This window comes from Pongo abelii, chromosome 4, assembly GCF_028885655.2.
Source record: "Pongo abelii isolate AG06213 chromosome 4, NHGRI_mPonAbe1-v2.0_pri, whole genome shotgun sequence".
NCBI classification, from domain to species: Eukaryota; Metazoa; Chordata; class Mammalia; order Primates; family Hominidae; genus Pongo; species Pongo abelii.
In genome coordinates, this window is record NC_071989.2 from 177,264,440 (window position 1) to 177,280,507 (window position 16,068).

The 16,068-nt window shown below is 43.3% G+C and overlaps 1 protein-coding gene across 9 annotated transcripts in view; it reads left to right on the top strand.

The window, feature by feature from the left end:
• The window catches only part of WWC1 (WW and C2 domain containing 1), a 179,417-nt gene that overhangs the window by 92,637 nt on the left and 70,712 nt on the right, over positions 1-16,068 (top strand). For 8 of the 9 annotated variants that reach the window (XM_024247451.3, XM_024247452.3, XM_024247454.3 and 5 more), the window contains exons 3-5: positions 922-1,125; positions 13,190-13,266; positions 15,317-15,396. In XM_024247451.3, coding sequence (XP_024103219.1) covers positions 922-1,125; positions 13,190-13,266; positions 15,317-15,396 — 361 coding nt within the window. The remainder of the gene's footprint in view (positions 1-921; positions 1,126-13,189; positions 13,267-15,316; positions 15,397-16,068) is intronic. The other variant, XM_063724378.1, reaches the window with a different exon arrangement.

Sequence of the window (16,068 nt, forward strand, 5' to 3'; positions counted from 1 at the left end):
TAGAACAGCACTTATCATAGAATGAATGACATGTGCTTGCTACTTCATAATATATTATTATTATCATGGTTTTGTACAAATATATGTTTGACTGAATTTAAATTACTTTTTATAATGAATTACTGTAGGGAGAATTATTGGTCAAAGGGTATTAACATTTTAAGGCTCTTAATTTGCATCATCAGATAGTCATCTAGTAAGGCTGTTCTAATTTACATTTCCAGCTGGCTATGGGGTACCTATTTCTCCACATCCTCTGAAACATTAGTTATTTTTCTTTCCTTTAGTCTTCACCAAAGGAGATTACCTTGAGCATCTCTAATGTCCTTGAGCCTCTCTGTCTAGATTAGTACTCAAACCTGATCCTTATTCAGGCTGTTCTCAGAGATTGACATTGAGTTTGGAAATTGATCCGGTTTATTCTTTTTTTTTTTTTTTTTTTTTTTGAGACAGAGTCTCACTCTGTCATCCAGGCTGGAGTGCAGTGGCATGATCTCAGCTTGCTGCAACCTCCCCCTCCCGGGTTCAAGCAATTCTCCTGCTGCAGCCTCCCAAGTAGCTGGGGTTACAGGTGCCTGCCACCATACTGGCTAATTTTTGTATTTTTAGTAGAGATGGGATTTTACCATGTTGGCCAGGCTGGTCTCAAGCTCCTTGACCTCAAGTGATCCACCCGCCTCAGCCTCCCAAAGTGCTGGGATTACAGGCGTGAGCCACCGCACCCAGCCCCCTGGCTTATTATTTGTTTGACTACTCCAAATGGAGAATCACTGTCATTTAGTAAATGAGTTTGCCCCATTTACATTTATTGTGATTTGTCTATGCATTTTGCTTTTTGTTTTCTGCTAGTGGATTCCACAGGCCACCAGCCCAACAGATATTTGTGAGATGCTGACCTAGAATCTCTGGGGTCTGTTCCAGAAACCACTCAGATTGAGGATCCTCGAGTACAATGGCGGCGGGAGCAGGAACATATGCTGAAGGATTACCTGGTGGTGGCCCAGGAGGCTCTGAGTGCACAAAAGGAGATCTACCAGGTGAAGCAGCAGCGCCTGGAGCTTGCGCAGCAGGAGTACCAGCAACTGCATGCCGTCTGGGAGCACAAGCTGGGCTCCCAGGTCAGCTGTGAGTACCTCCCACTACCACCACCCCCACCGACACCAACAGAGAATGGCCACACTGAGTTCTGCCAATATTGCTTCTCAAGTCTGCCCATTTTTCTTCACCTCTACTCTTTGTCCAAACCACCATCTTGTCTACTGTTCTTCCTGCTCCTACCTGTGCCTTGCAGTGATTCATTTGCCATTTGCGTTTCATTTTATTTCATTTGTAATCATCTCGGAATGCCAATCAGATTACATATCTCCTTGTTTAAAAGCTTTCAGAGACTAGGGGAATTGGGAGTGGGGAATTCTTAGTTAACAATTACAGAGTTTCAGTTTGGGAAGAAGAAAATTTCTAGAGATGGATGGTAGTATGTTCACAACAGTGTAAATGTACTTAATGCTACTGAACAGTACACTTCATAAATGGTTAAAATGGTAAATTTTATGTTGCATGTATTTACCACAATTTCAAAACAATCAAATGCCCTTCAGTGGCTTCCCCTCACTCTTTCCATGGACTACACAGCCCTCCATGGTCAGGCCCTTGCCAGCCACTCCTGCCTCATCTCATGCCCTCCTCACTAGGCTCCAGATGCGCTGAGTCCCCAGCCCCGCTTTCTGCTTCCCTACCCAACCCTGTAATTTTCCACCTCAGTGCCTTAGTATTTGCCGGTCCTCTTCCTAGAATGCTTTATCACCCATCCATTTGCAAGGCTAAGTCCTTCTCAGTCTTCAAGTCTCATCCTTCAGGTCATCACCTCTGAGAGGCCTGCTCTGACAACTCTATCAGAAGCCACTCTTCCTCAACTCTAGTCTTGGCCATGGCTCTCTGTTTATTTCCTTCATAGCATGTATCACAATACATCTGCTTGTATGTTATCAGTATTTCCTCCACCAGAACATAAACTTGGTCAGAGCGGGGCTCCTATCCTATCCCTGGTACCCAAAGGAGGAGAGCAAGCATGCCAAAATCCCCTTGTTCTTTTTTTTTTCTTTTTCTTTTTTGTTTTTTTTTGTTTTTGTTTTTGTTTTTGTTTTGAGGTGGACCCTCGCTCTGTTGCCTGAGCTGGAGTGCAGTGGCACAATCTTGGCTCACTGTAATCTCCGCCTCCTGGGTTCCAGCAGTTCTCCTGCCTCCGCTGGGATTACAAGCATGAGCCACCATGTCCAGCTAAGTTTTGTATTTTTAGTAGAGACAGGGTTTCCCCATGTTGGTCAGGCTGTTCTCGAGCTCCTGAGCTCAGGTGATCCACCTGCCTCAGCCTCCCAAAGTGCTGAGATTATAGGTGTGAGCCACCATGCCAAGCCTCACTGTTTCTAATAACCAAATTGTTCCTGTATTTATTGAGTCTCTGTTTCATGCCAGGTACTCTGCTATAGTCTGAATATGCTATTTCTGTTAATCCTCATAACAGTTCTATGAGCAAGAACAATTAATATCACCCTTTAACAGGTTAGGAAACTGAGGCTTAGGATCAACAATGTGCCCAGGGTCTTACAGCTGGTAGGAGATAGTGGTAACTTGCAAATCCATTCTGTTGTCCCCACAGTATTTTCAGTGTGGGCCAGGCCACGGGAACTAGCATCAGGGCATGGTATCAGGGTGGCCATGGCTGGGTTGGGCCATTGAACTCTCCTCTAGTGTGAAGCCCTCACTTTGAGAAGTTCTGTCTGCTACCAAGACAGGACAAACCCTGCTAGGGTACTTACTGTCCCAGCCCCGCCTTTTTCCTTAGCAGCTCAGGAAAAAACCCAGGATCTCAGAGGTTATAGAAAAGAACTGTATTACATTCATTAGCTATTCTGTGTCAAGTAATGTTCTGGAGACTTTTAGGAAGGTTTTAGCACTTAATCTGTCTTAGTCAACTCGAGCTGCCATAATAAAATACCATAGATTGGGTGGCTTAAACGATAGACATTTATCTTCTTACAGTTCTGGAGCCTGGACATCTGAGATTCGGGTACCAGCAAGGTCGAGTTCTGGTGAGGGCTGTCTTCCTGACTGGCAGACAACTGCCTTCTCTAGTGCCTCTTTCTATAAGGGCACTAATCCCATCATAAGGACCCTACCCTCAAGACCTCATTTATGCCTATTTCCCCAAAGCCTCATCTTCAAATACTATCACTTTGGGGATTGGGACATCAATGTATTATGTTTATCTAGGGGAGACACAATTCAGTCCATACCATTATTGTTAAGACAGTCCTGGAAGAGAGATGTTATTGTCCCTGTTGAACCTCAGGTTTAAAGGAGCAAAGTGATTTCTCTCTCTCTCTCTCTCTCTCTCGAAAGTCTCACAGTTTGAAAAAGTGTCAGGTGTATATAAAAACAAATAAAAACAAACCTTTGTATTTTGGGGGACAGGATATTTACATGGACCCATAATTACATGTCAGGTAATGAGAGTTACCCTATAAATCGCTCACTAATTTCAGAAGGAGGTACTTTTACATTGGAGAGATGTGCAGCCACCACTTTACGTAGTGGTAAAATTAGCATGACCAATAATGAGACCAGGTGATATTAATGCCTTCTGATGTGATGCAATAAAGACATCATGGAGGATCCCTCACAAGAATATTTCATCTGAATCTAATCAAGAGAACAGCCAGACAAATCCATAATATGAATTATTCTATAAGACAATTAGACTAGGGTTTTTTTTTAAAGCCTAAAGAGGCATACCACCAAATGAAATGTGTGTACCTTGAATTAGAGCCTGAAATGGGGAAAAAGCAGCCATAAAAGACATTCTCAGACAATTGGAGACTTTCCTGAGTTTTGGTAATGGAGTTATGAATATGTAGGAGAATGTCTACATAGATTTTATGAACATGCATGCGGCAACATATCTGCAGCTTATTCCAAAAAAGATCCAAGAAAAAAAGGAAAGGAAAGAAAATAGGAAAAACTCAGTCGGGCATGGTGGGTCACACCTGTAATCCCAGCAATTTGGGAGGCCGAGGTGGGTGGATCAATTGAGGTCAGGAGTTTGAGACCAGCCTGGCCAACATGGTAAAACCTTCTCTCTTCTAAAACTACAAAAATTAGCCGGGCGTGGTGGCACGTGCCTGTAATCCCAGCTACTGAGGAGGCTGAGGCAGGAGAATTGCCTGAACCTGGGAGGCAGAGGTTGCAGTGAGCCAAGATTGCACCGCTGTACATCAGCCTGGGTGACAGAGCGAGACTCCATCTCAAAAAAAACACAAAAAACAAAAAACAAAAACAGAAACAAATAAATAATTGTCGATGACACATTGATGGCTTTGAATATGGTCCAGATTTTGCCACCATTTCTAATCATGATTAGTGGAGGGCTTACTGTGAACCACCCTAATGAGAGGAAGAAAGAACTGGGGTGGGAAGAGGGATGGCAAGAAGCAGCATGTGAAAATATTAAAAATTCGTGGCTTTAAGAGAAGGATATATTGAGATTCGTTATATTATTCTTTCAAATTTTCTATAGATAAAAAGTTTCCAAAATTAAAAACTAGAGTTGGGCACTATGAGAATGAAACATTCACATGAGAAGCACTGTAGGAGGAGGCCAGGTGCGGTGGTTCATGCCTGTAATCCCAGCACTTTGGGAGGCTGAGGCAGATGGATCACGAGGTCAGGAGATCGAGACCATCCCAGCCAACATGGTGAAACCCCGTGTCTACGAAAAATACAAAAATTAGCTGGGCATGGTGGCGCACGCCTGTAGTCCCAGCTACTCGGGAGGCTGAGGCAGGAGAATCGCTTGCTTGAACCTAGGAGACTGAGGTAGCAGTGAGCCGAGATAGCACCACTGCACTCCAGCCTGGGAGACAGAGCAAGATTCCATCTCAAAAAAAAAAGAAAGAAAAAAAAGAAGCACTGTAGTGGGAGGTGGCAGCTGGACTCTGATGTCAGACAACCTGGGTGTTCTCTAGGGGAACGTACTCCCTCTTTAAGTCTCAGAATCTTTATGTTTAACTATTGAATTTTTGGTTTTTTTAAGTTAATTTTTAAATTCTTGGCACCCAACATGCGACATGAATCTATGACCCTGAGATTAAGAGTCTCATTCTCTACCGACTGAACCAGTCGGGCAGAAATGTTAATAGTACCTTCATCTCATGGGACCATGTCAGAGTTTCTTAACCTCAGCACCATCAACATTTCAGTCTGGGTAACCCTTCTTTGTGAGAGCTGTGTATTATAGGGTGTTTAGCAGCATCCTTGTTCTGTACCCACTAGCTGCCAGTATCACCCACACCTAAGTTGTGATAACGAAAAATGTCTCTAGATTATGTCATAAGTGTCATAGGGGATAAAACTGCCCAAACCACTGGTCTAGGTAAGACAATTGGTACTATTTCCTTAGAACATAATAATGGCTCAATAAATAGTCCTATTGATAGGAAATACATAATAGTTTGAGACCATGGACTCTGGAGCCAGACTTTTTTGGTTCAAATCCAGGATATGCAGATTACTAGCTGTTGTAACCTTGCACAAGTTATGCCACTTCTGTGCCTCAGTTTTCTTCATCTATAAAATGAATCTAATCATAGTATCATCTTCATGGGAGTTAACGTTATGGGGTCTAAGTTAACAAATGTAAAGTCCTTGGAATAGTACTTTTCATATTCTTAAGCTCTCAGTAAATAATAATTATTATTAGTTCATTCGCATTGTAAATGAAAAAGAGTTTTTTTTTACAGATCTCTGGAACCAATAAGAATAAATACATGGTCAAAGGTAGGAAGTAAACAATATGGTTCCTCAGTCTTGTCATATGACTTCCAGACACTCCCAAGAGGTCCACTGGCCTCAGAGGCACCACCACCATTTTCATTGTTAAATATCTTCCATCTGAAGGGACTAGGGTCATTTCAGGCAACTGGATCTGAGATTCAAACCACACAGAAACTGGGATTCCCCCAGCCCAAGCATCCCAGTTAAACAAGGTGTGACCCAAGCCTCATCATGACTCTGTCTTCAAGTTTTACAAGCCAGGTTTGCCTTCCAAGTCAAGCTCTTGGCATGACAGATGGATGAAGTCACACGCCTGTTCTCTAACTCAGATGGCTTGCCAGGGCTTGTGAGGGTTTTGCCACCTGGCCTTGGCTGCTCTGGGTCCCAGACACAGACGGGGCCCTGCCTTGGGGATGGAGACTTTGCTGTCGACTCTCTGGTGTAAACTCTAGCTCCATGGGGAAGAAGGGAACTAACATTCAATATGCACCTGTTGTGTGCCTGGAGGGCAATATGTTAGGCACTCTAAGTAACCTCCCTCCTGAATCACACACACAGTCCTCTAAGACAGTGTTGTTCCCATTCTACAGACAAGGGAACTGAGGCCCCCAAAGAGGAAGTGGCTTCCCCAAAGGCATACTGGTAAAGAGTGGCAAGGTAGCCTTTGTAACCAGATATATCTGATCTCAAAATCAATTTTCTTAACTTAACCCACGTCAGTCAGTCAAATGCTAAGGCTCTTCAGCTACACTTGGTTCCTCCACCCTCTAAAAGGTGAGAACTCAAGAGAGCTGGGTTCTTTGGGACCTTATCGTATTTTTCCCCTCCCTAGGCCTTGATTTCCCATTTGGAAAATAAATCATTGAAGGCTTTCCAGTTAAAAATGCCAGTTGAAGCCAGGCATGCTGGCATACACATGTATTTCCAGTTAGGAGGCTAAAGTGGGAGGATCGCTTGAGCCCAGGAGTCCAGTCCAGGCAACATTGCAAGATCTCATCTCTAAAAACTAAAAAATGGACCAGGCACGGTGGCTGACACCTGTAATCCCAGCACTTTGGGAGGCCGAGGCAGGCAGATCACGAGGTCAGGAGATCGAGACCATCCTGGCTAACACAGTGAAACCCCATCTCTACTAAAAATACAAAAAAGTAGCTGGGCGTGGTGCTGGGTGCCTGTAGTCCCAGCTACTCGGGAGGCTGAGGCAGGAGAATAGTGTGAACCCGGGAGGTGGAGCTTTCAGTGAGCTGAGATCCAGCTACTTCACTCCAGCCTGGGCAACAGAGCGAGACTCCGTCTCAAAAAAAAAAAAAAAAAAAAAAACTAAAAAATGCCAGTTGAACCACTCACTTGATTTTATTCACTGCAAAACTAGGAGAATATCAGATGAAATATATTTTTAAGGCATACATATATATATATAAGATTACGGAAAATTGGAGAAGAAAGAACAGCAATAAAATTTGGAAGCTGGAAAGCAGACAGACAGGTGGCAACCTATGTAGCAGACCTGAGAAAAGAGAAAATGGGCTGATAGTGAGGAAGGCTCACAACACTGTTCTATAGAGCACTTGCAAAAACTGTAGATGTTGGTGGCAGCAGCTATTTCTGCAAGTAAGACTGAAGGGAGGAGGGTCTCAAAGAGGATTGGGTAAAAGTTGTTTCTAAGACAATTAGACCATCAGATCTTTTCCTTAAATCGATACAGTCAGGCAACCACCATCTTCAGTCTGGCAAATGACTGGAAGTTTATTTTTTGGAGAGGGTAAAATAGTCTCTGGACTCCAGGACACAAGGCAAATTCAGAGCCAGAGTGTACTATCCTGAAAGCACGAGTAAGTGAAAGGTTTTGAGACCTTAGCCCTCATATACCACTTGGTGCCCAGAACGGTGCCAGGTCATTACCCTCTAGGCTGGACAGTAGAGAACTCTACTGGAAATCTGACCAGGGAAGAGATATAAAGAGAAAAGCTGGAAAGACACTGACGTTGAGGATTCCTGGATGAAACCAAATCATGTACAGCCAAATCATGCGCTGTGGCCAGGAGCTCATGCCTGTAATACCAGCACTTTGAGAGGCCGAGATGGGAGGATCACTTGAAGCCAAGAGTTTAAGACCAGCCTGGGCAACGTAGTAAGACCCCAACTCTACAAAAAATTTAAAGAAGAAAATTATCCGAGAGTGGTGGCAAGCACCTGTAGTCCCAGCTATTCAGTAGGCTGAGTCAGGAGGATTCCCTGAGCCCAGGAGTTCAAGGTTACAGGGAGCTATGATTGTGTACATTGCACTTCAGCCTGGGCAACAGACACCTGTCTCTTAAATAATAAAATAAATTTTTTAAAAATAGAAAACAAATCACGTGCTGTGCAACTCACAGTCCACAAACCCCACTCTAGTCAGCATTTTGGGCTCCCATCCTTAAATGTGAGCAGACAACCAAGATTCCAGATATCCGAGGAAAGCCTCTAACAGAGAAAATAGAGACTCAAACCAACACGTGGTGAAGGGAGAGCTTGGAGGAAACAAGGAGTATGCATGAAGAAGAGAAGGTTAAGAGAAGCTATATGGTCAGGAAACAAGAACGCGGTACTACATTGTTTAAAAAGGAACCTTCAGAGAATAAAAAAGAGCTCATGGAAATTGAAATATGAGAGTAGAAATGAAAACTCCAAAGGAAGACTGGAAAATAAAACAGAGACAACCTAAAAATCAGAGCAAAAATACAAGATTGAAAATAAGAGAAAAAAAAATAGACTACAAGGACAGGAAATCTACTATCTGAGGAAAATATGTTCCAGATAGAACAGAGGAAACAGAGGAGAAAAGCATTGCTGAAATAATTCAGAAACATTTCCCAGAACTGAAGGAGGAGAATTTTTAGACTGAAAGGGTTCACTGAGTGTCCAACACAGTGGATGAAAGTCGGCTCACACCAAGGTATCTCATTGTGGAACTTCAAACACTGGGACAATTCAAGATCCTAAAAGCTTTCAGAGAGAAAAAAATCAGGTCACACAGAAATGATCAGGACTCAGAATAGCTCCAGACTTCTCACCAATAGCACTGGAAACCTAAAAGACCATGGTGCAATGCCCTCAAGGATTTAAGGAAAATTATTTCTGACCTAGAATTCTATATCCAGCAAAACTACCTTTAATCAAGTGTAGGGCCTAATAAGGGTATTTTCAGACATGTGAGATTTTCGAAAGTTCATTTCCTTCATGGTTTCTTTCTCAGGAAGCTACTGGAGATGATGTTCTACCAAAATGAGGGGGGTAGACCATGAAAAGGAAGACGTGGTATACAGAGAGGTGAGGAGACATGCAGAGGAACACAAAGGCGGATCTCAGGAAGCCAGCTGAGCACAGAGAGCAGCTTGCTCACACTGAAGCAGGGCAGAAGCCCTGGCAGGACAGATCCCAAAATAGAAAACTCACCAGATTCACACTGGTCTGGACTCTATGAGAGGAGATTTAGATAACCAGCAGAATGTGAGGTTGAATTAGTGGTAAGTTTGTAGAAACTAAGCAAATGTAAAAATGACAATAATTAACTCAAGGGGGAAAAAAAGTGCTGAAAAGTAAAAGTAAGCAAAGTCAGCTAGGTGATTCCACCCTGAATAGTGTTTGCAGGGTAAAAATAATGCAAACACTGAAGATCACTTTCACTGAAAGTATGCTATTGCTTTTAGGATGACGGGGAAATGGGAGAGGTTCAAGTGCATGCTGTAGGGGCTGGGGAAGGGAGGCTAAGTCCCCATCCTCCTGAGAGATAAGTAAATAAGTAATGCCGAAAACAGAAAAGATCAAGAAGCAGTAATGCATGCATATTATTAGACACATAGAGGTAGCCACCCAAGAAATTGAAAATGATTTTCTTTTAGGTTGTGAGTTATGGGGATAGGGGTTGTGGAATGCTCTTTTTTATAGCAAACCTCATACTATGTTGGACTGTTAAACTGTGTTCATATATAACTTTAATAGAAACTACAAATTGAGAACTATTAAACATTGGGGCAACACAGTATTTAAAGTCCTGTTGGATATAAAGTTCTTGTAGTGGGGCCGGGCGTGGTGGCTCACGCCTGTAATCCCAGCACTTGGGGGGCCGAGGCGGGTGGATCACTTGAGGTCAGGAGTTTGAGACCAGCCTGGTCAACATGGTGAAACTCCATCTCTACTAAAAATACAAAAGTTAGCTGGGCGTGGTGGCGGGTGCCTGTAATCCAAGCTACTCGGGAGGCTGAGGCAGGAGAATCGCTTGAACCTGGGAGGTAGAGGTGGCAGTGAGCCAAGTTCACGCCACTGCATTCCAGCCTGGGCAACAGAGGGAGACTCCATCTCAATTAAAAAAAAAATAAGTTCTCATAGTAGAGGATAGTGAAGGGATGCAGACACAAAGGAGAGGCTGATGAGCTGTGTTCTTGATTGGAGTGCTGATTGCTTGAGCCTGTTTCTTTTGTGAAAATTCCTCAAGCTGTACATACCTGATGTGTACACTTCTATGTATGTATTTTTTTACCTCAATCGAACATTTACTTACAAAAGGATAAGTAACAGGCTACATCTCGTGTCAGTGGCTTTAGGCAAAAATTGTGCATTTCACAGTGATACTCTAGGGTGTAAGAATTAAAGCTCCTGGTGGCCTAATTGGTGAGAATCTCTTCTTTTTGGCATCTTTTGTCTCCAGGATTTCTGGGCATGCCCAAGGAACACGATGCATGCCTCAAGTCAGCCCTGGTGTGACTGGTCTACACAGCCAACCTCTCCCTGTCTGAGTCAGGTCTTGCCATTTTTACAGACTCTTCCATGCTGCTGCCACAGTCTCCTCAACATTGCCCCACAGTACAGACCCATGTCCAGAGGCACAGCCTGATGAACAGGGTGGTTGGCAGGACAGGGTGCTCACAGAACAGACGTCCCCTGCTCCGCCCCACACCCCTTGAGGACCTTTCTGTGTGTATTCCCAGGTTATTGCCACGCTGACGACTCCTCTCTTCTTTCACCCTGTTATTACTGTTGATCAGTGAGTGATAAATGGTGTTAACTGTCTTAATATTTTGTTGAAATTACCTATTTGGGAAATACAGCAGGTCCTCAAATAACATCATTTTGTTCAAGGTCATTTTATTATAACATTATAATATTATAACCTCCCCACACTGTATGCTTAAGATGATACCTCCAGCTAAATATCCAACCAGGTCTATCCCTGAAATCCCCAAGTCTAGCAAAGACCAAAGGAATTAGACACCAGGAGATGAAAACTTTAAATTGGCAATAAAACATCTCTGTACATGGATTCCCTGTTCCATGCTTGAGACAAAGGCTACAAGGCCCTTGCCACCCCAGTGTTGTCCCCCCTCATCTCTTCTGGTAAACCTCAGTCGTCTTCTTCTCCATCATCATTATCATTGTAAATTCAGCAGAAATGCAATACTTCTTGCGGTGCCAAACATCTTTTATGTTATTATGCAGAGCAGTTTTCTCTTCCCCCAAACTTCCAAATATTACATTTTAATGCCTTATGCATAACCAAAAGGCCTAATTAAAATATTTTTAAACAAAGCCAAACAGTAGCATTCCCCTCATGACTGTCATGCCTACTTCCAGACACTGACAATTGCCAGCAATCACCAAGTAAGCTTCTCTATCCTCAGAAAAACCCATATCTCAGCAGGTGATCTGGCTACATGTGAACATTAAAGAGTGTTCAGATGATAGCCAGGTGCGGTGGCTCACACCTGTAATCCCAGCACTTTGGGAGGCCCAGGCAGGCAAATCACCTGTGGTCAGGAGTTCAAGACCAGCTTGGTCAATATGGTGAAACTTTGTCTCTGCTAAAAATACAAAATTATCCGGGCATGGTGGAGCGCACCTGTAATCCCAGCTACTCGGGAGGCTGAGACAGGAGAACAGCTTGAACCCAGGAGGCAGAGGTAGCAGTGAGCCAAGACTGTGCCACTGCACTGCAGCCTGGGCAATAGAGTAAGACTTCGTCTCAAAAAGTAAGAAAGAAAAGAAAAGAAAAACCCAGATCTCAGCAGATGATTTGGCTATATGTGAACAGGAAAGAGTGTTCAGATGGCAGTAGGTAGACAGGGGAGATGATGAAATTGTTCCTACAGTGTGATTAAGGACTCACAGGAGAAATACTTCTCTGGCCTCCCGACCAAGAATAACTGTTCTTTTCTGAACAGTGGGGTTGTGTTTACCTTAAGGACACCACAAATCTTATATCTGGTCCTATTTCCCCCTCACATTACCAGTTATGAGGCTCAGAGCCTGTCGCCAGTTTGTTTCCTTATCCTTATTTTCTCTGTCTCGTTTTCCTTAGTTTAAATGTATTTTACTATGTAGTGTTCACTTTCATAAGCCTTAAAATCCTTTTTCAAGACATTAATAAATACTATTTTTAAAATACAGTAAGATTACAACTACATGATAGAACCGTGGATATATACTGGAAGGCAACCTGGGAAAACAATAATTTGTATTAGGGTGGTAAGATTATGGATAATTTATTTTCCTTTTTGAAGGTACATTAATATTATAAAGTACAATCAACAATACTTTTAGTTATTTTTTTCTGATTATAAAGCATATGTTTATTGTTTTTAAAAAAAGAAAAGATAAAAATATAAAGATGATCATATCATTTACCATCTAACTCTCTAGATATCAGTGTTCTCTTTGGTATTTTTTTCAGTCTTTTTAAAATGCATATGTATGTGTATATTTGGAAACTATATTTTCCAAATTTAAATTATTCTTTTTTTTTTTTTTGAGATGGAGTCTCGCTCTGTCGCCCAGGCTGGAATGTGATGACACGATTTCGGCTCACTGCAACCTCTGCCTCCCAGGTTCAAGCAATTCTCATGCCTCAGCCTCCTGAGTAGCTGGGACTACAGGCGCCCACTGCCATGCCCAGCTAATTTTTTTATTTTTAGCAGAGACAGGATTTCCCCATGTTGGCCAGGCTGGTCTTAAACTCCTGATTTCAGGTGATCCCCCCTGCCTCAGCCTCCCAAAGGGCTGGGATTACAGGCTGGGATTACAAGCTTCAGCCACTGTGCCTGGCCCCAAATTTAAATTATTCTTTACACTTTTTTTTGTAAACTTGCTTTCACATAATGAGTTTCAACATTTTCCCTTGTTATTCAATATTCTTCATCCTCATTTTAAGTTGTGTAGTCCCCATTTGCGCGTGTACCATCTTTATGTGACAGATCCCCCTTTGTTGAACATTTAGGTTGTTCACTTTTAGTCCTTCCTTTCTAGGTTTATTTAGATGGCCAATAAGCCAACTTTGCTGAAATCTGTTTCTTCTACTGATATTCTTGTTTTTCTTTTTTCCTTACAGTGGTCTCTGGTTCATCATCCAGCTCTAAGTATGACCCTGAGATCCTGAAAGCTGAAATTGCCACTGCAAAATCCCGGGTAGGACCTCTTCACCTATGCTATGTGCTAGTGATGGGAGCCACTGAGGTCTTAGGCCACAAGCCCACCCACAAGGCCAGAACAGATGCTCCAGCCAGGCTATGACAGCCAGTGCTAGCAAGGTCCTAGATAATAACAGTAGAAGCAGTAGTCGCAGTAACAGTAATGGATGTAGCAGCTACCATTTCACAAGCAGTCACCATATACCAGGCACAGTGCAAAATATCTGATGTGTATTATCTCGTGTCTATGAAGTAACTACTGTCATCTGCATTTTATTTTATTATTTTTATTTATTTATTTATTTTTACTTTTATTTTTATTTTTTGAGACAGAGTCTTGCTCTGTCACCCAGGCTGGAGTGCAGTGGCACGATCTGCACTCACTGCAAGCTCCGCCTCCCAAGTTCACGGCATTCTCCTGCCTCAGCCTCCCGTGTAGCTGGGACTATAGGCGCCCGCCACCACACCCGGCTAATTTGTTGTATTTTTAGTAGAGACAGGGTTTCACCGTGTTAGCCAGGATGGTCTCTATCTCCTGACCTCGTGATCTACCCGCTCGGCCTCCCAAAGTGCCGGGATTACAGGCGTGGGCCACCACTCCTGGCCACATTTTATTTTATTTTATTTTATTTTATTTTATTTTATTTTATTTTATTTTATTTTATTTTATTTTTTTCTGAGATGGAGGCTCACTCTGTCACCCAGGCTGGAGTGTAGTGGTGCAATCTTGGCTCACTGCAACCTGCATCCTCCCAGGATCAAGCGATTCTCATACCTCAACCTCCCGAGTAGCTGGGAATACAGGCACATGCCACCGTGCCCAGCAATTTTTGTATTTTTAGTAGAGACAGGGTTTCACCGTATTAGTCAGGCTGGTCTCAAACTCCTGACCTCAGGTGATCCACCTGCCTGGGCCTCCCAAAGTGCTGCGATTACAGGCATGAGCCACTGCCAAGCTGTCACCTGCATTTTAAAGATGAGCAAACAGAGGCTTAGGGGAGCTAAGAAACTTGCCTAAGGTTACAAGAGATTCAAGTCTTACTCCAAAGTTTCTAATACAGTGTACTGTCTTCCTAGCTACGGATTATTCTGCATTATCTTATTTTAATTACTTCATGATTACCTTAGGGAATAAATATTAGTATTTCCATTTTACCAATATGGAAACTGAGGCACAGCAGTGAAATTACTTGCTCGTGGCAAAGTCAGTATTTTGAATAGTGGTTTAATTAAACTCAAAGAATTTAACAGTTTCCACAAACTTAGATGCCTGCAAGAAGAAATAAATGAGGGATGTGGGCTGGGGGTGAGGCAGTAGAGAGTTGTGGTAACTGTGTAACCAGGAGAGGTCTGCCCAGTCTTAAAGGTAATTGCATTTGAACTCTAGTCTGTTGTGCCCATGCTGGAATGTGGGCTCAGTGTTACCAGATCTTCGGGTGTTTTCAGAAAGGAACTGTGTGTCTAGGTTTATTATGTGAACTTTCTGAAGATTTGATTATTAGCAACTCGTTTTAAAAGTTGAATAATACATTGTAGGCCACACAAACCAGCAGACGGAGTCTAGCTCCTAAGGCACGTCTTGCCACTAAAGTTACTAAGTTGCCTCTTGCCTCCACGTAAAGCACTCTCATAGCCTTTGCCAGCTTTAAGTGATCCACAGCTCTGGGAATTGCCATTGTCCTCATCCATCAGAACAGGAAAGGGAGGCTCAGGATGGCAAGATGGCTTGAGAGAGTTCACACAGCGAGGAAGTGGGAAGGCCCACTCTATTCTAGGTTAGCTCCTGTCCACCTCCTGTTTCCCTGGAGCAAGGACTGCCTAGGAATGACCTACAGAAACACTGCCTGGGATGCTGACTGAATGGGCATCTGCAGAGACCAAGGCCAACATCAGTGACAGGAGGGGGCTCTGACCAGTGTGGCCCAAGGGGTGCTGAGTCATTATGCAGGTGCAGTGGGAGTCTCTGGGTTCCCTTTCCAGGGAGAAGGCAGCCTGCACCTTGGTGTCAGCCTCTGACCCAGCCCTGTGTGTGGTCTGCTGCCTTCCAGGTCAACAAGCTGAAGAGAGAGATGGTTCACCTCCAGCACGAGCTGCAGTTCAAAGAGCGTGGCTTTCAGACCCTGAAGAAGTAAGTACACCCTGCATCCCAGAGCATGGGGGCTGCTCCCCACCCAGGCTCCCCTCCTGTCCTCTCTATCTCTCTCTCCTTCAGTCCCTTTCCTCCCTTCTCAAAATGTGGCTCTCTCATCATTCAATTCAAGTTCTGTTCCACTGGCATTTCCTGAAGATACTGCCACCCAAGGGTGGGGTTTGAAAAGAGGAAAGGGGAGTCATTTCAGACCACAGAACACTCATTGTCCTGTGGACTCCTGAAGCCATTAAGATTTGTTCCACTCAGCCGAGTGTTGCTATCCAGTCACAGAAACAAGCATTGCCCAGCATTTCTGTGCACACGCCTCATCTCTAGTCGATCCAGTAGGGTCTCGTATGCACACAAACAAAACACACTTCTTTTTTCCATATCCCCTAAAAGCAGTCACTAAGTGCTTCATTGAAGGATTAATGATCTCTTCTAGCAAAAAGCAATTACTAGAAAAGTATGCACAATGCCATATGCATTGTGCTCTTTGGGTGACTTAAGGAGTTTCCAGGATAACTTTCACCAAATGTAATTTTCACCTTTAGAAGCTGAGCTGTGGCCAGGTAAAAATACAGCTCTGTTGTGTCTTCTTCCTATTATTTTTTTTAACTTTTATTTGAAGTTCAGGGATACATGTGCAGGTTTGTTATACAGGTAAAC